The sequence below is a fragment of the Drosophila bipectinata genome, chromosome 2L (genome assembly GCF_030179905.1).
Source record: "Drosophila bipectinata strain 14024-0381.07 chromosome 2L, DbipHiC1v2, whole genome shotgun sequence".
In the NCBI taxonomy this organism is placed as follows: domain Eukaryota; kingdom Metazoa; phylum Arthropoda; class Insecta; order Diptera; family Drosophilidae; genus Drosophila; species Drosophila bipectinata.
Genome location: NC_091736.1, coordinates 2391893 through 2415350, shown reverse-complemented (window position 1 = coordinate 2415350; position 23458 = coordinate 2391893). Strand labels below are relative to the sequence as shown.

The 23458-nt window shown below is 42.7% G+C and overlaps 2 protein-coding genes and 1 long non-coding RNA gene across 4 annotated transcripts; 2 read left to right on the top strand and 1 right to left on the bottom strand.

Moving 5' to 3' along the window:
- LOC108131169 (C-type lectin 37Da-like) lies at positions 1-667 on the top strand. The gene is made up of 2 exons (XM_017249905.3): positions 1-94; positions 151-667. The coding sequence occupies exons 1-2, from the start codon at positions 7-9 to the stop codon at positions 603-605; spliced, it is 543 nt and encodes a 180-aa protein (XP_017105394.2). The 5' UTR covers positions 1-6; the 3' UTR covers positions 606-667.
- Positions 668-1680: 1013 nt separating this feature from the next.
- On the bottom strand, positions 1681-3037 carry LOC138925774 (uncharacterized). The gene is made up of 3 exons (XR_011441979.1): positions 3010-3037; positions 2123-2316; positions 1681-1816 (listed from the first exon to the last, which is right to left on the bottom strand). It is a non-coding gene; the product is annotated as an uncharacterized lncRNA (long non-coding RNA).
- On the top strand, positions 1809-23260 carry LOC108131280 (phospholipid-transporting ATPase VD). Of its 2 annotated transcripts, none has more exons than XM_070277122.1 (15): positions 1809-1921; positions 9184-10352; positions 18001-18181; positions 18239-18418; positions 18481-18605; positions 18667-19725; positions 19785-20116; positions 20173-20545; positions 20602-20769; positions 20829-21168; positions 21229-21414; positions 21490-21690; positions 21751-21938; positions 21992-22077; positions 22307-23260. In XM_070277122.1, exons 2-15 carry the CDS (start codon positions 9343-9345, stop codon positions 22339-22341), a joined length of 4464 nt encoding a protein of 1487 aa, XP_070133223.1. In that variant the 5' UTR covers positions 1809-1921; positions 9184-9342; the 3' UTR covers positions 22342-23260. The 2 variants fall into 2 exon arrangements, with proteins under 2 accessions (XP_070133223.1, XP_017105584.2); XM_017250095.3 differs by having other exon boundaries at positions 21992-22132.
- Positions 23261-23458: the final 198 nt, after the last annotated feature.

Sequence of the window (23458 nt, the reverse complement as noted above, 5' to 3'; positions counted from 1 at the left end):
CGCAAAATGTCCAATAAACTCACTCTGCTACTTGCCATTATTGGCCTCAGCTCTCAAATTAGAGCATTTCACGTTATTTCGAACGTGGAAGATGGTAAATATTTTCAAATTATTTTATAAAATATTATAAAAGTTTTTTTTTAATTGAAGGCGTTGTGGGGAACATTGACATTGAGACAAATCCCTTTATCAAGATCGGCAATGGATATTATTATATAGAGACCCAGGCGGAGAAGAATTGGTATGACGCGTTTGAATCCTGCCGACGAATGGACTCCCATTTGGTATCCTTTGAAAGCATTGACGAGTGGAAAGCCATAGACCGTTATCTGTGGGATAACAAGATTGATAACGGATACTGGACCTCAGGATCGGACTATGCTTCTCTGGAAAAACACGAATGGTTCTCAACAGGATTGCCGGTGTCTTTGGACATTTGGGCTCCAGGGCAGCCCGATAATTATATTGACGAGCATTGCGATGAGATTGGATATAAAAGGGAAATTTCACATCAACATCGTTTAAACGACCTTCCATGTATATGCAAACGACGTTACATTTGCGAAGCGTCTCAGGCAAAAACAGCTTCATTTGTCATTTTTTAAGTTTAAGAATAATTTAAATTCCAGCGGGTTTTTAACTGTGGTATTTTCTTATCACAAATGAATCGATAACTCACATTGATTTGTCTATCGATATTTTTTCATCTCTATCAATAAATAAATAAAGAAACATAAACAAGCAGCACCGTTCCTAAAGTTTGGTTTAAGTTTCAAATTGTTCGTTTTATATCAATTTCAGCATTGCAATAACTCTTGTTATTTAAATTCAAAATAATATTTTTTCCCGAACTATATTCAAATTTCGCTTTAATTTTTTAAATTTCGATAAATGTTTCAAAATAACTTTCTGGCAGCACCGACCAGCAAAAAAAACAGCTGATTCAAATCAAACTGGGCACACTAATGCCACGAAGGAACCAAAATAACAACGGTCTGGCCACCCTAATTTCGAAACTCTCACAGTGGGCCCAAAATAACAAACGCCAGAATCGAAAAAAAGCCATCACTGTGCGGACGCGACGGAAGTGCGGTCGCTCTGTATCTGAGCATTAAAAACTAAACGTTAAATTTGTTTTTTCGTTTCTTTGTTTCGTCGGATTTTTTGGATTATTTCGTGGCGTGTGCTATACTAATCGTGTCGTTATCAACACATCGATGTAAATATTTATTGTTTTCATTTAAAAAGGAGCCCAAACAATTGTGTGTATGTGTGTGCGTTTGGCTGAAAGAAAAAAAAAGTGAAAATGCTATTTGGGCCATAATTGTATGAAAATTCTTAGCAACAACAAAGCCGACACCTCGACAAGAAATAATCGTGGCACAAAAATGTGAAAAACAGCAAATGAAAACGAAAAAAAAAGGTTCAAACGACCAAAAAAAAAAAAAAAGGCAAAGAAATGAAAAAGTGAGCGGTGGCGGGCGCGTTTTTTTCGGTTGCGTGTTCTTGTTGTTGGCTGTTATGTGGCGTCCAAGTGGAAACCCTAATTAAATATATTAATTGAAAACTCTGCTCAGAGGAGTAATAAAAAATATATATTTATTGAATTGCAAACAAGTTACCCTCGTCTGTTATTTCGCGTTCTGCTCTCTCGCTCTCTCACACGCCTGACCTCGGTTATCATATGTTTCCCCCATGCTGTAGTTGTTGTTGTTGTTGTTGTTGTTGCTTTGAATTGGACTGCAGCATTTTTCTGTGTTGCTATGGTCGGCAGCATCACTGAAAATTCGTTCTCTCTTCCCTGCATATAAATAGCCTAAAAAAAAATATATTAAATAAAATAAACCAAAAACCCAAAAAGTATTAGTTGAAGATTCATACTCGGATTCATCGTTTTTTTTTATGGTTATTGTTTTATTGGGTAAGTTTTAAATCAAGTTACCATATTTATAAAAAAAAAAAATGGCAAAGGCTGGCTGGCTGGCTGGCTGCTGGGAAGAAGCATAATAAACCTCAGACGGCAATCTACAGAAAAAACAAGTTGCTTGCCAAGAACCAGTTAAGCGTTGCAGACCCACCACAGTACCTCCCCCTGTCCTCCAATCATGACGGGTTTTTTTACCTGCTTGCATCCCTCTCGCTCTTGACTCACAGCCTCCTATCGATCTTGCTCTCTCTGTTGCTCTTTCACCGGCATTTGGTATAAACAGTCGCGGGATTAAGTTGGCTTCGGCTTCTTGTCTGGCGGCTGCAGATTTGTTTGCACTACTATTGCCCCATGTTGCACAGTGGCATGGAAACCTTAGGAGAATATTTCTAAAAATATAAATAATACTTTAAAACATATGTTATGGGCAACCTCGACTCTCAACTTTCTTTTACGTGCCCCTTTGAAACAAATGACAGCTGTCGAAAATTTCCCTGAACATACCTGAGCAGTTAATACGGCAGCTTTTTACAGCTGAAACCCTAACTACAGGTCTTACCTGTGAATAGAGGTACACATACCCAGAAATTCCATTTTTATTGCTCCATTTTTAAGGGGTTACTTTTTGATGCATTTCGGGTCTATGACCTATTTATATGACAACCACTGTGCCATGCCCCCTTTCTTTTTGCCTGCTAATTGCTAGGAGAGTGCGAGAGAGAGAAAGACAAACAACAACTTTTAACTGTTACTTGATGCGTTGTTGTTTGCTCCTCGTTTGTCTCTTTTTTCATGCAATCTATTAGCTGAGCGGAGACGCGCTCTCCCCCACCGCTCCAGGTACCGTTAAGGCAGAGCTTGCGGCAATTGACTCCGATTCGCAATCCGCGCGATGCAGTGCCAGTGTGGAAGCCCAAAACGGCAAAGCTCTCCAACAGGAAAGAGCAAGACAAAAGAAGATAAAAAGAAACGGAAGCAGTACGACAACCGCCGAGTTATCTCTTCTGTTTTTTACAGTTTAACGCTACTGATTATGGCCCGACTTTGTATTTATTTAATTTTTATGACCGAAGCTTACTTACTGTCTGCTCCAGCGAGTCAGTCAAAAATGTACACTTGATGTCATTGAAATAGGACTAATTATTCAAAATTGACTTTAATTTATGGGGGTTTTTTAAGGATAAAGTGGGTGGTTTTATAAAAAAGGATCGTTTTTGGGTAGGTTTTTTGAGGAAAATTATTTTAATCCATTTATTGGGTAAAGTTTCATATTAAAGAATGAAGTTTAAGAGATATTGGTTAAAATATTAATAAAGATATGCTTATAACTCGATGCTATATCATCTAAAATCCTAAAAATCAATATTATATCATTTAATAATTAATTTCCATAAGTAAGAATAGAAAAATTTGGGGAAATACCAGTTTTAAAAAAACTTTTTTGACCAAAAATGTTTTTTTTTTCTAAAACAAGTTAAAAATTAATATACAAATTTTAAAAATTAAAAATATATATCTAGGTAGTTTAACAGAATATACTAACACTGTGTAGAAAATTTAAGAAAAATCATAGGAATAGTTTAGGAGCTATTATAAGTTTAAAATTAAAAACAAAGAGGAGTTTCGAACCCGTTAACTAAAAAAACACCTAAAAATAGTCATAACTTCTGAAAATTTGCTTCTATTGGTATTCATATTCTTCAGATATTAGTTATACACTTATAGAACCCTTTAAAGACCTCTATTTTACTATAAAATCTTAGTCACTTTAATTTATTGTAAAAATAGCCATTAGCCTTTGTTGTTGTCAGGTCGTGTAACTTGATAAGCAAATGCCAAAACGCCTCTGATATCTGCTAGCTGGTAACTGGTATCTGTGAGTACGTGGCTCTGCCACATCGCGTGGCTTTGCGCTTCATGGCCTTATCACACTGCCAGATGTCAGAGTGCGCACTATATATATTCGCTGGAATGGTATATCACTATATATATAGTATATTCGTATCAATTGTTGGCACTCCAGTGCAAATTATACCCCGCACCCATTCCTGTCCTAACTTAATTGATTCCACATTGCGTTCTCATGGCTCTATGGCTGTTTTGGTATTTGGGAGGTTCGAGCTATCGTGATAAACTATTCGATTAGGTGTATCGCATGGATAGAGTCCATAAAACTCCCTTCTGTCACTATGATTTGTGCTTTATCGCTCCATATAGTTATATAGCTATAGCCCCTCTTATCTTTGGCAACTGGCTTTTCTATGGCTGTTGGAATCAAAGCCCTCTTTTTGAAAAATCGTGTACTTTGTTGTGCTGACATGGTGTTTTGGTTGAAAATGATTTCTTTTTTGAAAATAGAAACATTGCCACATGTTCTCCAAGAACCAAGTTCTATTTTCCGCTGACCAACAATGAAGTTGGTTCTTTGAAATACTTCGTCTTATCGCTTCCTGTGATGGGCTTTCTTCGACTTTATGAATCGAATTTATGATCCACTCGTTTATCTTGAAAATGCAAAAATGCGATTTTAAATGCTATTTTTTTATTAAAACAGTGACCTAATCTCTAAAAAATACCCTCAATAAAGCAGAGTATGTTTTGTTTACTATTTTAAATCACTTTCTTGCTAGCCACTTTGTTGCGTCGGGCCCTTTCTTTCTTTTCCAGCCAACGCCTTTTCGCCATTAACTTTAATGAGTCGCCGGGGCAGGTGCCAGTCGGGGTAGCAAGTGAAAGAAAACAAACAATGTCTATTTTTAATAGCTCTACGGAGGTAGTATAATTTTATTCAAAGGCGGCAATGTGAACTGAGGAGTTCATTACAGAAATTTATGCGGAGTAGATATTGGAAAAGATATATGTATAGTAGTATTAGCTAGAGTATAGAGTAGTATAGGATATATATTATATATGGCATTATAGTATTAGAGTATTTATATCTTTTTACATCGTAGTTTGGTGAGGAAATTAAAAAAATATATAATTTTTATGAGTTTTGTTTGTAGATTTTAAGGCAGGTCTTTAGAGAATCTTTCTACAAATCTTTTGGGATATGTTGCTTAAGAATCGGAGGTCTATTACTAAAGATATTCTCTTAAAAGTGATTGAAGTAGGGTATTTCAACTCTGTATATGCCTAAAAGTTGTATTTATGGCTTATATAACTATATCGAAAGTCTTTTCTTGGTAGTTCTTTAAAGAAATCCTTCTCATAAGATATCCCTCTTAAGAATATGAGGTTCATTACTAAAGATATGCTTTTCAAAAGGATCTAAAGTAGGGTATTCAAGCCCTATACAGGCTCTACAAAATGATCTATTTGTGAGAAATCCTCGATTTCCCTTCTGTATTATAACTTTCATTCAAGCTTCAATACATTTCTATGTAGAATCCTCAAGATACATCATTGAAGATATCTCCCTTAAGTATCAGAGGTATTATTGCTTCCGATATTCTCTAAAAAGTACCTAAAGTAGGCCATTTAAAAACCGTCTATGCCCCAACAAATTCCCCTTATTTGTTGTCTGCTGCAGTCTTTTCTACATAGTTCCATATAGAATCCTATATAGAATAGAATATAGAAACCTTCTATAAATCATTTAAGATATTCCCAATAAGCAAAGTATCTTTCCCCTTTCAAAGTATATGCTCTTAAAGGTTTCTAAAGTAGGGTATTTAAACCTCATAGATGCCCAAATACGTGTTATTTTTTTGTAAATTACTTTATTGTAGGTTTTGCTACAAAGTACCATGTAGAATCCTACTACAAATCTATTTAGATACTCTAAATATACTCAAAAAAACTCTATTCCCTAAAAACCACCCAATGTAGGGCATTCAAACCCCTTCTATGCCCCGAGCAATAAACAAACGCCCTGTTTGTTTATTACTTACTTAGTTCGCATCGAAAGCCAATCGATCTCTGGCCCTAAGTCGAATTAAGAAGGAATGCGAATAATTGAATACATTTGTATGTTAATTTCCCTCGAACCAGTACCACTTCGGGTCAAAGATTCAATCAGAAAAAGGCAAGTGTAGGTGCCAGCCCAGCTGTTGAGCTCTTCTAGTGATGAGTGATGAGTGCGTGACTAAATCGTGACTGGAACTAGAAACTATATTGTATTATTTATTGAAAGGTTGACCTTTTCGAGACTAGTTTGACATCTCTGATGACGCTGATGACGCGGTGTCGATATAATTGAATAGATATCACAGCCCGACATCGTCGCCCCCGTCAACAGTTCCTAATTAGTTGTGAAACTCACCAACTCCACCTCCGAGCTGTGGCTGGCTGGCTGGCGTGAATATTCTCAGGGCGGTCGGAAGTTTTCCCATGTCAAATGCCACAGCATCGTAGATTTCCAACTCCCATTGTTCGGACCCACAAAGATGCCTTAATTAACAAAAATTAGCATGCCAGTGACTGGGAATTTGTCGAAGAGTTTTGTATTCGACTTGGATGGGATTTATGACCAAAAGAAGTTCATAAATACCTAAGAGATACAAGATAGCTATACAAGCTAGTTATAAAAGTTAAAGCAATATCACTCATACGCCCCGTTGTTCGCAAAACACAACAGCTGCTGGTGGCCACTGGTGGGGGTTTTGTTTTCCATTCCATTCCACTTTCAAGTTATCTTTTTGCAGTTTTGTATATCTGGAACTGAAATAAAACATCCTGAATCCAAAATCCATTATTTCTTTTGCAAAAAATGTTTATAGCTTTGGCTCTTCAATAGAACGTGTGTGTAGGTTTCCATAAATAAATATTTGGCTTACATTTTATTTGTAAACATTCCGAGTGAGTTCACCTTTTGACCGTCTGCCTCATTTTTTGCGTTTTAAAGATTTTCAAAAAAATAAATGTTTAGAAATCTTGAATAGAAGCCATTTTCTGGCATTTGAAAGGCAAGCCAGCCTTATTATAATCTCGAAATTATAATAATTGCTAAACATATTGTTTGACTTGGCGGGCTTTGTGTTTATTTTAAAATTAATAAATAATTGCCTGACCATAAATGCGTTTTCAATGCAAGGTCGCTTATTATTATGAAGCCCGAACTAAGCTCACTTAAGGGGGGGTATCTATTTAAATAGAAAAAAAAAAGAGTATTATGAAATAATTGAAGACTCGAGTCGCCATTGCTCAACATTATTGCTAGCTCATAATTAAAATTAAATCGGTTAGCTCTTTATAAATAAATAAATAAATAATAAATAATTATAATAATTTTAACTAGAATACTAGAATAAAATTAAATGTTTATTTTCTCTACATCAACAGCTATTGACAAGCTGAGGATTTTCATTTTATTCATATTCATTTAATATTCATTTTTCTGAAAATGGCGCATAATCGAACCAAACTTTAACTTTTTACGCAAAAAACACCACAAAATTGTTGATAATGGAAGACTAAGCATTATTATTAAATTAATTTGCACTACGGTAGACAAAGGTATTTTGAATATCCTGTGAAAGTTTTAGATAGATTGGTTATGATTGGAACGAAATATGATCAAAAAAAGCCACATAATTCGAGCAAATCTTATTATAAAGTTTTACTTTGAGTATTTTAAAGACTTAGAGGAACTTTTGCGGGATTTTATATTTTGGTTCTATTATATTTTGGTTATTATTATTCTATTCAAGACCCTATGGCTTCTTTTTAGCAAAAAAATGATTTTTTTTTTAGATTTTCACTTAGAAGTCCTCTTCTAAAGTGCTTGATTAGGGACTATTGTCGTATTCCATCTTTTGATATATTATTTTTAAAACCCTATAGCATCAATATTTTTTTTTTTTCAAAATTTTACATAGATGCCCCCCTTTTCTGATTATTTTCCACAAAAGTTCAATAACAAATCGTATATTTCTTTTGGAAGCCATCTGGCTCCCGACTCCTGGTTTTCTTGTTTCTTTTGAAAATGCAATGAACTTTATAATCAGAATCGCCATTTATTTTTAAATATCTGGCCCGATATCGAATCTGGAAATTGCACCCGGTTTTGGGCTTGGCCTGGGCCTGCAAATTGTTTATTTATCTTCTCGGGGGCTTATTTCACATGTGCGTGGCTAAAAATAATTACATTTCGCATCGGCAGGCCCACAATGGAGGCCAAAAGACCCTCTGAAGCGAATTCTAGTAATTAGCCTGGCCAGAAGTCAGAAGTAAATAAATCAAGTTTCGGGACTGGAAAGTATAGTAGTTTCTGGTGGCTCGTAAAATGGAAAGAAAGGAAAATTAAAAGTCTGCCAGACAGATAGCCAGACTGGCTGGTAGTTTTGGTAAAAGTTAAGTTCTGGTGGTGGTGACTTTTTATGGTCCTCAGACATGGAAGACCAGAGTCAAGAAACTAATGAAAGCCCAATGACCAAGCTTGAAGTCTCAACAAAGAAAGTATGACTCTCTGAGTCTACAAATTAAGATCAATCGTCTGAAAATGGAAACAAATTGAAAGCCAAAATAGTCGTGTGCCAATTCTCAGTCTGGGTGTGGGTCTGGGTGTGTACTATGATATATATAGAGTCTATATATATAGTTAGAGACCACAATCGAATGTGTATATTTGGCAATTTTCGGCGAGAAATGATCTAATAAATTTATTATAAAATTCTAAAGAAGCTTGAAAGCTATTTCTAGTTCTATTTCTACTAATAATACTTAATAATACTACAACTACCAACTACCTAGCTCTCTGCTATTGTGTGCTAGGACTGTGTTTCCGTATAAGGAAGTAACTGGCAGAAAAAGGAAGTAACTTTTCATTCAAAGTTGACCTCGTCAGCCTCTGACACTTCTCTGACAGCTCAGAAATCAAAGTTCAAGCTCGTTGGGGTGATAATCGGTGGGTCTTTGGAAGTCTCTACCTTGAACTCTGTCGTTTTCCATCGATGGAGCTTACAAATCTTGAGCCCACATGCTAGGTTTTTTGGAGAAAAAATACCAGAGGAACTTGACCTTGTAGGGGGTGTGGGACTGTCTCTAACTCTGGGTGATTGTCGCAGCTCTTTCCGTGATGTATGTTCAGTGGTTTCTTTGGCTTATCGGAAGTCAGGGGCCTCGAATCAGGGGCCTCGAATCAAGGGCGGTCTTTAAAAAACCACGCAGTGCCTCTATTTTGAAGTTTATTGGTAAAAATAATCAAAGACTTACTGATTTTATTGCAAAATAGTTCCAAAAATATACTCTTATTCTACTGATAAGCTTTAAGATGCTTTAGAAACCTTATAACTCAGGGTTTTTTTTATTTCCAGATGCCCTTTCATCAGAGAGGTCAGTGACGATGTCAGCCACGTGCTGGACTTGGTGCTAAGAGCTAGAGCCACTCCAACTCCCATCAAGATCGGAACCAACATTCTAGAGAAACCCTGAGTGGCCGAGAGACGGTGACCTGATGGTTGAGGCCTGCGAAGATGCCCTCAGCCAACACCGAAGACTTGCGGCGAAAGTTTCTAGTGGTGCAGCAGCAGCGCTCCGCACCGCCCAACCTCACCGGCGACATCGGTCAACCGCCCCCCCATGCCTCGGCCACCTCCGCCACCACCAGCCTGATGATGACAGCGCCCGCGGGCTCTGGGGGTCTTGGAGAGCCGGAACGGACCTATGTCTTTCCCGGCGGCAATCCGGTGGTAGGTAGCGCACCCGGTGGCGGTGGGGGGCAGGGCATACCCGGCGTGGCAGTGGCGACTGCATCGCGGGGACACGCCCGCTCCATTAGCCATGGCGGAGGAGCCATCGTGGGCGCCAATGGCAGGCCCATCAAGTCGGCCATGAAGGGCCACCAGCGAGCCTTCTCCCAGGGCCAGATCACTGACTCACCGCCTGGGAGTGCAGCGCCCACGGGGCGGGGTCACAGCCGCGTCGGCTCCAAGACCGACTTCATCCTGCCCCCCGGCCACAAGGAGGAGCCGGTGCGCGAGCCCTCGGCCCCCACCTCAGCGACAGGGGGACGCGGCCATTCCCGCCAAGCGTCGCGCTCCGAATCGATATACACGCTCCGGCGGACGGAGGAGCCGCCCTGGTGGAAGCGGTTCACGCTCTGCAACTACACCACCAGCGACAAGTTCGAGGAGCGCAGCTACCGGATGGTGGTGCCCAATCACACAGTGCCGCCCAAGACCCCCAAGCGGGACCATCCCAATGGCCACTTTGTGGGCAACAAGATCCGGACGACCAAGTACACCCTGCTCTCGTTCATCCCGAAGAACCTGCTGGAGCAGTTCCATCGGGTGGCCAACCTGTACTTCATATTCATCGTCCTGCTGAACTGGGTGCCGGAGATCAATGCCTTTGGCAAGGAGGTGGCCATGATCCCGGTGCTGTTTGTCCTGGGGGTGACGGCGGTGAAGGATCTGTTCGAGGATCGCAGGAGGAGGGCGTCGGACAAGAGGATCAACAACACCACCTGCAGGGTGTATGATGGGTGAGTGTTAAGATCTTAAGATTCTAAGAAGATAGGGAGTATCTGGAAGATAGATTTGGAGCTTAAGAGTATCTTGTAAGTGGATTAAGGATCTTTAAGGACATCCTCCTCTAAATTATCCACTTCTCCACTTAAGAAAAGTCCTTGGAAAGTATCTCAATAGGAAAACCATCTCTGAACTTGAGTCCAGCTCCATCCCAGACATCCTCAGACCCTAGAGCCTGAAGGGCTGTGATTTCCCACCCACCTCCTGGCAGCCACTGGTTGCTCATGGAAATGGTGTCTCTGTTTGTTTGGAAATGTTTTTTAAAACGTGATCTAGAAATCGATAGACAGCCAAGACCAGAGCAGAGCCCATCAACAATAATAACCACGCTGGTTCGACTTTCCCTCTTGCGGTTGGGCTTGTGTTTGTCCCACATTCGCGCGTGGCTGACGCATACTTTGTAGTTGTATCCCCCCCTACCACCTACCACCATCACCTGCTCTCACCTTTCCAAGTGACTTTCCATCCAAAAGTGACAATTTACTTGCAATGCACGTGTACCTCACCCGTTAACCAAATTACAGAACCACAGAACCAAAGACCAACAAGCCAATGGCCTAAAGAAACCCCCCATCCCCTCTATGGAGGGGCTGACCACTGAACTTGGACATTGTTGTTGCCAATTATTAGCATTTTCTGAGGCTCGTAAACCCGAGTTGTGGGCAAAACGTGCCTAAGTTGGCCAACTAACTCCAGAGCTAAGCCTGTCTAATCGGAGTCAAGTCTGTGGAAAATATATCAAAATATTAAAGGCAATACTTTAAAAAATATAATTGGCCAAAACCAGCAACAAGTACTATACATATATGCTAATGACTCACTGGTCAGTTGGATCTGGTGGTCAGTAGGGGGGGTCTCTTTCGAAAAACAGGCCTACGGAGGCGGCATTTCCAGTTTTTACGGCCCTGACCATCTCACCATCCGAATCCACAACCTCCAGAGTGAGTCACAAGTGGCATATCGAAGGGGAATGGGCACTACGTGAGCCCCCTTATTGGATCAAGGTGAATTTCAAATATTTCGCTTATTTCGCAATTATGCCGATTTTGCCCAAAATTTCTCTTCATTTAAACTTGAGCTGCTAATTGCAACTCAATCGAATGGGTCTGGACGTGCTAACCGGGTTATTAAACCCCAAAATTAAGTCCAAAAGTCTACTGGTTTAATTAAAACACGTAACTAACTCAATTAACACACAAGGATTAGTCATAAGAGGTCTTTCAGGAAGCAGTTGGGAATTATATTATAAATGTTATATAAAGAAAAGTATTCTTAGGGTGTACATATGTTTGTCATTTAGTTATCTTTACTTAAAATATAGCTTAGTAATGACGAAATTAGAGAGAAATATAGGATATATTTATGAAAATTTTAAATAAAATAAAAAGAAAAAAAAAAATAAATATAATTTCATAGCTTTTTGGCTTGGTTCAAACTCTTTATTATTAAAATTAATGATGCAGTAATAGTTTTATAATGAACAACAATAAAAAGTACAAAATTGATTCCATGGGGCCTAATTGTCTTAGAATTTATAATAGTGTTTATCAATAAAGAGTTTTTATGATGAGTTAAATAAAAATTTTATGAAAATATATAAAGTTTCATTGTATTTCCATGAAAAACCCATATTTGAACCATTTTGAGTTAAATAATAATAGTTATACTATAAACTAGTGGTCGGCAGGGCCCTAATCCCGGGGGATTCCATAGGAAATTTCCCTGCCGGAGCTCTGCGGCTTACATACAGTATAAACGTACTTATGCTACTTTCTGCTATTCGTTACTAATACTAATGCATTAAAATCATATCAATGTATTGAGTGCCGACCACTGCAAACTGTAAAAATTCATATAAAAATCTTAAAAAAAAGGGGAAAAATAAATTAAAGTGTTTTTGTCAAGGTTTAAAGTTAAAATCCACATCTTATTAAAAAAAAAATTAAATAATAACCATTTATAAGCAAGTTTTTATGAAGATTTAATATAAAATTTAAAAAAGAAATTAAAATTTCATTGCTCTCTGGGATGGTTCAAACTCCACACCCAAGCTACAAGTACATATGTGACTATCTTCTTTTGTAATCACTAACTTTATTCATTAGAGTAGCTATAGGGTTATTATGACTAGTAGTAGGGTAGGGTAGTAGTAGGGTAGTATTCTGAATGACTCAAACCCCCTGCTTATCCCCCACTCCACCTCATGCAAAGCAATCTTGTCCCTTGGGTCATAAAACAAGCATGATTGAGTCATGCTGCTCCCTTGTGATTCAATCAGAGTCTTGACTCAATTCCTGGCCTGCTGATTGTTTTTTCTCGGCGATCGTTGAAAAAGTGAAATAAATTCGCAATAAAAGTGCACTCGACTGCCATTGGAAGTGGAAAAGATTGAGGGCGCAGCTAGAACCAGAAATTTCCCAACGCTCATCAGAGGTCACTTTATTATCGTTTTTCTGCTGAATGGAAGAATTTGTTCTGAAGAAGTGCATTCGCTGCAGAGAAGAATTATGCAACCCGCAGTCTTGGGCCAAGAATCGTGCTGGAATTAAGCGGAAATCGTAAACAATAATCGCCAACCAGCTGGGGAATTCGATAATAAATTTCCAAAATAATCTTGAACTACATATACAGAGGTATTTGGTGACCTCCATGAATTCCATTATTATTCAACTTAATATTTTATATAAAAATTATATAGAAAAGCCTGTTGAAAGTTCCATTACTTGATTGAGTAATAAACTATATAATTAAGCCCCGCACCGTTTAGAATACCATTATCCACACTTTGCATTTCAACTTAGGGGTCGCCATCAGGTGCAATTTCTCTCAGGTGTCACAAGTGTAGACTTTCACCGAAACTGCATGAATATATTCCATGTCTGAGTCAACACCTTAGAACAAGCCCTATGGTTTTCTGCATAAAATATACATAAGACTACTACATGGCCCAGCAAGGTTGTGGGAAGAATTGTGGGTCTACGGCACGTTGTGTTTTTTTGAGAGAAACTACAACCTTGAGAAGCAAAGTCTGTGTTTAACCGCAGAACTGTTTAGAACCGAATGTATCTGACGGATGTGGGTTCTAAATGCCAGCCAGTTATCCGATGATGACGATAGTTATGCTCTACTGGGGCGTATCTAAGCTCCGATTTTTGGGTTAATGTTTGGTTCAGTTGGCGGAGGAGAAGGCTTATGACCAGCACGCACTTAATAGTAGTGAGTGTCTGTCCGAACTCATGACATTGAAAATGCTAAAATACAGCAACAGAGAAACGGGTTTACACTCCAAACCGGTTAACAATCATCATCATCATCATCGTTAAGTCTGCCACAGTCGGAGACTCGATCGAGATCTCGAATCTCATACAGACTGGTGTGTGTTTGTCTAGCTGGCCAAGAATCCCAACTCAGGTCTCCGAGTGGAGGCTAAACCTGATCCCCTTTGAGCCATCTAATGGCTGGTCATGTTAACAAACCCCAGAGTGCTGCAATTGTTTGTTGGTATGACTGGTTTCTTGCAGTGTCACTGGCCAGGCCAGTTCAGGGTGGAGTTGGGCTCAGGGACGCACCAGCATGTTGGCCAAGATGCGGGGCTTAAGTCTATAAGACTAGCAAGGTTTCTATTAATTATTGAAAAATATAATTATTGAAAGTATTAAGTTCTGAGACCCAGCTTATCTCTGGTTAGTATAAGCTAGTAAGAGTCTAAGTCTTAGTAGGTGATAAGCTAGTTAGACCCAGAGGTAGTTAACCTTTTCAGAGCAGTTTCCAAGTGCTCTATAAACCAGCAAAACACTTGAGTTAATATTGGAAACTCTACCAATGCTTAGATAATATACCTCATAGATGTAGTTTCCAGTTTCTAGCAAATATTAGACCTGAAAACAGGGAAGTTAAAGCCACAAAGAAGGCGATTGTTGGAACTTCTAGTAGTAGAGAACCCCCTAGAGAATATTTGAATAGATCTCTGATTGAAGGTCTCTTTATGAGGCACTTCCCTTTAGAGACAATCTTCTGGCAATTTCAGAGTGCAAACCGCTGTTGAGATACAACTGGAATTTCAAAGATAAAGATACCGAAATGGCAATGTGAATATTCCCGACTCCCGAATGAGATACTGGTCTTTGTTTGTTTGGTTGGTTGGACAAATAAACCCACTTTTGTTTGGCCTTTTCCAATAATTGACCTTAGTAGTCACTGGCCAGTCAGTAGATAATTGTCGTATGAGCATTCCACTGCCTGGGGGAGGGAAAAAAAGTGCCATATTAATAATTAATTTCGAGGCGCAATTGTGGAGGCGTCTCCCCCAGGCATTCGTACGTAGGCTTCCAAGTCCTCCTAGGCTCCAAGTTCCAAAGTTGCGTGCAACAAGCTAATTACATGGCCAAACTGTCTTTTCATTTCTTTCGATCGGAGTGGGGGCCAAAAGGTGGGTTAAGTACACACCAGTGTCCATCGAACCGAACCAGTGAACCACCTGCCCCCCACCAGTGCTTAATAATGTTTACATGATTGATTCATGCCCGATGGCTTCTGGCCAAGTTAATGAAGCACCACCGGCACTGGGCACTGGAGCTTACTGGAGCAAAACTTAAAAAATTGATTGACTCTGTTTGCTTTGGCCTGGTTCTCCAGGAGGAACCGAGTGCATTAACGCCATTATCGTAACAGCTGAGCTCAGCGTGATAGACATTGCAAGGACGACCTTCAAAGTGGGTGTGGGTGGCCCTAGAAGTTGTCTGTAAACTTTTCATTAATGGAAGTCGGTGGTTTCCAACGTTGATGTCATTGTCAGTGGAGGAGTAGGAGTAGGAGCAGGAGGAGGAGGTGGAGGTGGAGGTAAAGCCACTTCTTTGGGGAATGATTTATGACCATATAGCATATATCGATTAGTCCCAGCCACTAACAAGTATGTGCTAATCTAGCTAGTACCTATTAAAGACTAAATTATTAAAGCCACAAGTGTCGGGGTATGGTCCTTAGCCCTGTGTTTACCCAACCTGGCTAATGCTCCACTGGGTTTTGCCTAATTTGGACCTGGGGTCTGGCCAGGTTGGTAGCTCCATGGGCCCACGCATGTTTACTCTACCAGGCCCATGGAAAATGGCTTTTAAATAAGAGCCACAGTCTTGTAGCCACAACTAGCCATTCTCCCGGTTCCTGTTTATGTTCCACCACATTTTTATTGACTTGGCCAACAGAGTAGACCAGGGAGGGAGGGGGCGAGGGAGTCATGCGCATTTGGCCAAGTTTAGGCAAATTACCCTACTATTCCCAGGTCCATAACTACCTCCACTGAACATGCATGACCCACTTTGGTCACATAAATTTCCATGTATACGATATTCTAGAGGGGAATATGGGGCTATGGATGGGGCTGGATGGAGGCCAGATGGGAGCTCTAAATAATCAAATGCATGCTTCACTACACTGAGCACAATTTCCTACCGCAATATGACGCAAGCGGGCCACTTATAAGGAAGGCATTTGAGTGGAAAGTGTACTCTATAGATCTATAGATCTCTATTAGAAGACCTAGGGTCGTAGATCAATAGCAGCACATAGGGGTTCTTAATAGATGAGATTCCAGGGGAGTGAGTCAGTGGAGGAGGGTGCTAGGAAGGCCCTTCTTCGGGAGGGGAGGTTTAGGTGAAGTATTCTACAGAGAACAAGGCCCATCTAAGCCCAATCCCCAATCGAATCCCAAACCAGGAAAGGTTCTCGGAAGGCCTACCTCCTTCAGAAGATGGGTTTGGGAGAAGTCTCCTATACAGAACTAGGCCCATCTAGGCCCAGTCCCCCCCCCCAATCGAATCCCAAACCAGGGAAGGTTTTCGAAAGGGCCGTCTTCGGAAGAGGAGCCTTGGGTGAAGTATCCTATAGAGAACAAGACCTCCTTCGGAAGAGGAGCCTGGGGTGAAGTCTCCTATAGAGAACAAGGCCCATCTAAGCCCAATCCCCCCCAAATCGAATCCCAAACAAAAACCCCCGGATTTGGGTCTCCAAGTTGCGTGAGTTTCACTTTTTTTTCTGCTTTGGTTTTCGGGGTGTTGGGAAAACAACTCTCGGCACTCGGCAATCAACGTGCTCATCGTCGAGTTAAAGTCGCATTAAATTTGCATTTCGCGAAAACGCCCAATAAATCGAGTCAGTCTCGGAGGTAATTGCAGTTGGCTCTCACTCTCGCCAGGGGCATTAAAGATTCAAGAGGTTGGGACGCCCTCGAGGCAAATATGAATCCGCAATGAGGGCCAGGTCGGTGGTGGGTCAATTAGGTGGCTTGGAGGTCTTTGGCAGGGGGGGAAGGCATGTCCTGGTGGGTGGATGATACCCAGGATGATTATTACCAGAGACCAGATCTATAAGATGAGTAAGTCTTGACCCAAATCAGAGAATCGCCAGTGAAAGTCATCAGCTCGGGGTTCGAGAGGGAAAGTATGATCGTCATAAGATTGACCTGAATTGGAGTTCGATTTATTTTGATTATTGTTATCGAATATAGTCATTAATCAGATAAGGAAAGGTGTGTCAGATAAAGGTAGGATCTTTCCAAGAAGACTCTCCAGGTCTTTATGGCCAAAAAGTAAAAACTGAAAACCCTCAACAAATCAATATCTTATCAGAGACTGTCAGATAGTGGAGTATATATAGTAGATAGTGTGGTCTTGAAAGTGCTGGTGGCCTAATTGGAGAACTGCAGACATCCGCTGTGGCAACTTGTGGCAACAAAGACAAACACAATTAAATGTGCCACAAGGGGCACAAGAATGTGCAACACTGCTAATGACCCAATTAGAGTGATGGAAAAGAAAAGCTTTCACCAACAGACCGACTGGTGGCCGTAATTGTTGTTGTTATTGTGGAGTGACAGGCGAGCTGTCAGGACATGTCATAGCCATAATCTGGACTCGACAAGGTCACCAAGCCAGTGCTGGTCATCCTGGTGGAACACGCGATACACTCTCGACTATAACTATTTCCACGGCCATGTCCATGTCGGCTTTTGTGTCCCTGTCCAGGACCCTGTCCTTGTCCCTGTCCTTGCACTTCCTTTGGCTTCCAACTCTTCGGACTGGACTGGCCTGGACTCTTTCATAAATATCTAAGCAGGCCAAAGATGACGTTATTGGCTGACATGCCACACATGGAAGAAGCCATGAAATTAAATGGAATGCTTTCACCATGACGCAGAGTAACCTCCACCTCCATCACCTCATCCAACCATCATCATCTTTTGGCCAAGGCCGAGGTCAAGTGATGGCATATTATTTCGCAATTTGGTTGTGACTTTTAACAACCTGCCCACATGCAAGCCCTCATCCTCCCCCTCACTCATCCCAGCTCCTGACCTTAGACCACCTACCCAGACCCACTAACCAGACCGGGGCATGTAAATCGACTCGCGTGGTGTTCATTTGACAATAATTGGGCTTTGGGTTATGAGGATGCCTTCATGAATATTGGATGAACTGCCTCCGGAATGATGGGTAAACAGTAAACAGCATGGGTATGACAACTGGAGCGACATTTCGTGACGGTTCTAGTCGTTTAAACTTAGTATCTGTATTAGCTAGTTAGTTAATCCATAATTTTTTATTCCAGGGAGACGGAGCGGTACAAGAAGGTAAAATGGCAGGACCTGCGTGTCGGGGACATCGTCCACCTGTCCAACAACGAGACCGTGCCGGCGGACATACTCCTGCTGCGGACAAGTGACCCCCAGGGGGTCTGCTACATAGACACCTGCGATTTGGATGGCGAAACCAATCTGAAACGTCGCGAGGTAAGTGCTTGGTCCTCCCACATCCCTCATGATATCTACATGGTTTTGGGGTTTCAGGTGGTGCGCGGATTCGAGGAGATGCAGAGCATTTTTGTGCCCAGCAAGTTTGTGAGTCGCGTAGAGGCGGATGCGCCGACAACGAAGCTATATAGATTCCATGGGGCCTTAATCCATCCGACTGGGGAGCGTGTGCCCATATCGACCGAGTGCCTTTTGCTGAGAGAGAGCAGACTGAAGGTGGGTCTACTACCTCATACTCCTTAGTATCTATGAACCTAATCCCGATCTTATATCTTTAGAATACGGACTATATCGAGGGTATCGTGGTCTATGCTGGACATGAAACAAAGTCCATGCTGAACAACAGTGGTCCGAGGTACAAGCGCTCCCAGGTGGAACAGCAAATGAATATTGATGTGATATGGTAGGTGACCCACTGACCCACTCCATTCCCATGCCTCTAAAGGATTAAATCCCTTCCCCAGGTGTGTGATAATATTGTTGCTACTCTGCGTGGTGGGAGCCATCGGATGCCGCATGTGGCACAGCTCCATCAACTTCCCGGTGCCCTACGTACCGAACGAAGTCAACGCCGACGTGGAGGGCGTGTGGTCCTTCTGGAGGTACATCATCATCCTGCAGGTGATGATACCCCTGTCGCTCTATGTGACCATCGAGCTGTGCAAGATCCTGCAGGTGTTCCACATCCACAACAACATCGATCTCTACGACCCCGACACCAACAAGCAGACCGAGTGCCGGGCCACCAACATCACCGAGGAGCTGGGCCAGATCCAGCACATATTCTCCGACAAGACGGGCACCCTAACCGAGAACAAGATGATCTTTCGACGGTGCGTGGTGAACGGAGCGGACTACAACCATCCGCCCTCCGAGCTGGAGGAGATGTACACGAAGCCGGGAGCTCCGGCCCCGCCCCTGCTGCCCAACGACAACCTGATCAGGGACATGGCCCAGCTGACGCCGGGCTCCTATCTGTCGCCGCCAGCGCAGCGCATCCAGGAGTTCCTCATGGTGCTGGCCATCTGCAACACGGTCATCGTGGGCGCCGCCCCGCACCGGGACCTCATGAACGCCAGCGGGATCATCGAGGTGCAGCAGACGGGCAGCAGTCCGGCGACCCTCAAGCTCACCAAGCAGCGCCAGAAGCTGCTGGCCAGCACCACCACCACCACCACGACCACAACGATCCTGAATGGACCGGCGCCCCAGCAGCCAGCCTCCATTCCAGCCGATCGCTACATCCGCCTGGCGGAGTCTCGATCCGTGACGCCATCGCCGCCGCCCAACCTGCTCTTCGCCCTGCCCGCCCAGAGCCACCAGCCCACGCTGTCGCCCATCAGCAGCTCGGCGGAGTCGTCGCCCAATTCGGAGTCCGAGTCGCCATCCCCTCCAATGAAGAACAAGGCGCTGTCGAGCAGCATATCCCCCACGGGAAGGGCCAAGGCGGTCATCAACTCGAAGATCACCAGCATAGCCACCTTCCTGAATGCCAAGACCCAGGGCAAGCGGATGAAGATGACGTGAGTTCTCGAGGAGATTCATAATTACCCACAAGATCCTTATAGTTCCTATCTTCCAGTTCGACCAAGTCGGAGACGATTTACAGGACAGCCGATGGAAGACCCCTCTACGAGGCCGAGAGCCCCGATGAGCTGGCTCTGGTGAATGCCGCCTACAGCTACGACTGCTGCCTGCTGAACCGCAGTCCCAACCACATCCTGGTCAGCATGCCCACCTCGGCCACCCCGGTGGAGTACGAGATCCTCAAGATCCTGCCCTTCGACTCCAGTCGCAAGTGCATGTCGATTGTGGTGCGGCGCACGGGTACCCAGGAGATCATCCTGTACACCAAGGGAGCCGATAGCTCCATAATGCCAGTGCTGGCCCCCTGCCCCAACAACAGTCCCGAGGGTGAGTATCCAGTGAAGAGGATGAGACTATTAGACTTGACATGGACTTCTTTTTAGGGATACTCCGGGAGCAGACACAGCAGCAACTGGATCGGTATGCCCGTGAGGGTCTGCGCATCCTGGTGATGGCCAAGAGGACCTTGAACTCCGCGGACTACACCGATTGGTGGGCCCGCCATCAGGAGATCGAGATGTCGCTGGAGAATCGCGAGCGAAGACTTCGCGACTCGTTCGCCAAGCTGGAGAGCAATCTGACCCTGCTCGGAGCCACGGGCATTGAGGATCGCCTCCAGGACGGAGTTCCCGAGACGATAGCCTCGCTCCTGGCTGCCGGTGTCTCCGTGTGGGTGCTGACGGGGGATAAGCCCGAAACGGCCATTAATATTGCCTACTCGGCGAAGCTATTCACCCAGCAAATGGAGCTGATCAAGTGAGTGGAGCTATAGAATCTCTAATCCTTCATCAAATGACCTCCTCCTTAACCAGGCTAACAGCACGATCTCGGGATGCGGCGGAAACGGCCATAAACTTCTATTTGACTGACATGGAGAATGCCAAGGCCACGTCCTCGCTGGGCTACGGCCAGACGCTGAGGAAGAAGCAACGCGCCTTGGTGGTGGATGGCAAGACCCTCACCTTTATCCTGGATCCAAAGTGAGCTTGGACATGGTCCCTCTTGAGATCAGACCCTAACCGCTTCCTCCCTCCCACAGATCCAAACTCATTCTGCCATTTCTGCGTCTGGCCAAGCGTTGCGCTTCGGTGCTCTGCTGCCGCTCCACACCGCTCCAGAAAGCATACCTAGTCAAGGTGGTCAAGGAGGAGCTGAATCTGCGAACGCTGGCCATCGGCGACGGAGCCAACGACGTGTCCATGATCCAGATGGCCGACGTGGGCGTCGGCATCTCCGGCCAGGAGGGCATGCAGGCTGTGATGGCCGCCGACTTCACCCTGTCCCGGTTTCGTTACCTGGAGCGGGTGTTGCTCTCCCACGGATACTGGTGCTACGATCGACTCTCCCGAATGATTCTGTACTTCTTTTACAAGAATGCGGTAGGAGGACTAACCCATCTCTGTCTAGACCCATCTCTAATCCGCCAGTCTTCCTTGCAGGCCTTTGTCTTTCTGATATTCTGGTACCAGCTGTACTGCGGCTTCTCTGGCTCCGTGATGATGGACCAGATGTACTTGATGCTCTACAACCTGATCTTCACCTCCCTGCCGCCGCTGGCCATTGGTGTGTACGACAAGCGTGTGCCCGAAGACCTTCTCTTGAAGAATCCATATCTCTACAAGAATGTGAGTGGACAAACGAGTTCCATTAATCTTGTTCAGTAACCGGATATCAATTAATTACTCTTTCTGTCATTTCAGGGTCGGTTGGGCGTCGCATATAGGCCGCACGACTTTTGGGTGATACTGCTCGATGCTCTCTACCAGAGTCTGGTGATATTCTTCGTGGCGCTGTGCGCCTACGCGGAAAGCGATGTCGGCATCTGGGAGTTTGGAACAACCATAACGGCCTCCTGTCTGTTTGCCAACCTGGTGCACTGTGCCATCGAAATACGTTCCTGGGTAGAGTACTTTAAATACTATTACTTATTATTTGAGCTAATGGTTATACCCTTCCTACAGACCGTGCTTCATGTCATATCCATAGCGGTCAGCTTGGCTTCCTTCTACCTCTTCTCGATTGTGTACAACTCCATGTGCGTCAATTGCTTTGGACTGCCCTCCACCTACTGGGTGATCTTTGTGTGCTTTGGCTCCGCCGTCCACTGGCTGGTGATATTGCTCTCCACAGTGGTTGCTGTGCTGCCACGGTAGGTGTTTCAGTTAAGACCTCAAGATCAAGTTACTAATGGTTTCCTTTCAGCCTTCTACTGACCACCGTGCGCATCTCGCTCTGTCCGGATGACAGCACCAAGGTCATTCTGCAAAGCAAGCGGGAGCGCAGCAGAGGTGAGGGTTTATTAGTTACATGGTCGCGGTCCACATCAGCCTCATCGATCTATAGGTAAAAAGGCACAAAATACAAGCAACTATCTTCCCAGCACGACCTGAGTTTACATTTTTATGTGCATGAGTTTATGAGTTTATTATGATTTTGTGTCTTTTTATTTAAATATTTATAATCCCCTACCTCTTAAGTTTAATTGTTTTATTTATAAAGAATCTCAATCTCTTACAGAATCACCGATTATGGGTCTAAGAATCAGATTATAACAACGATTACCTGATCGAGGGCCAACCTGCAACAACTCATCGGCTATCTCGGCAAACACCTAGGATAAGGACACCAACCTCGATCACATGTGCTTTCACATCAAATATGTGGCCTTCGACACCGATTATTATAAAGATTTTGTCTTAGTTCTGTAGACCATGATTTGTTTGTAGCTTCCTTGAGGGAACTATCTTAGATTGAATGTACTTAGTGACCAATTGAATTAAATTGTTTAGCGAATTATTTGTTAAATCAGAGAATAGTCCCTAAAAAGTCCCTAAACTAAAGTTGCACAATTGCACTTATGTCATACTATATATAGTTTACATAATTTATTTGTATATAAGTAGAGAGTTAGCAACATAAAATCGACTATTGTTAAACAGAAGCGAAAATACAATGCTAATTACAGGTCGGTACTATGTACGATGAGCGACTAAACTTAGCCTAAGCGACTAAAACTATGTAATATCACCCTAAAACCGAAATACTTGACAATTCAAACACAACAGAACTGCATTGTTAGTTCGATGAAAAGGCTGTGATTCTACACTCATGAAGAATAAACCTAAGCATAAGATATATATACACCTACCTAAACTATATATATATTCATAGACCAGTATGTTAGATGTATGGAACACCTGTTTCTGTTTCCCTACCTTGATTTTATTGAGACCCTGGCAATGACAAGTGGTATTAATCGATTGTTGTAATCCATTAGTTGTACTAAACCATTACCATACTCCTTGTAGTTCTCTTCAAAAACGATAATAGCCTTAAGACAAGCCCTAAATGCAATTCGAAATTAATGATTAGGTACGTTACCAGAGAGCAAAAATCGTTAGCTGAATATTTACATACATTGTTGAAAAGCAAGAAATCATTAAATGAAATAAATGTATATTTACCTTTAAAGTTGGGTTTTAATTAAAAAAAAGAAAACTGTTTTCTTATCAGTTTTTCAAAAAATGGCGCTTAGGAATTAAGAGACTATCGAGTTATCGATTCAAATAATATTCGATCAAAAACAGTGTTGTAAAGCTCGTGTGGAAATATGGAGTTACCATACCTTTACTAAATTTCACTATTTTTTGGGTGAAATATTAAAATTAT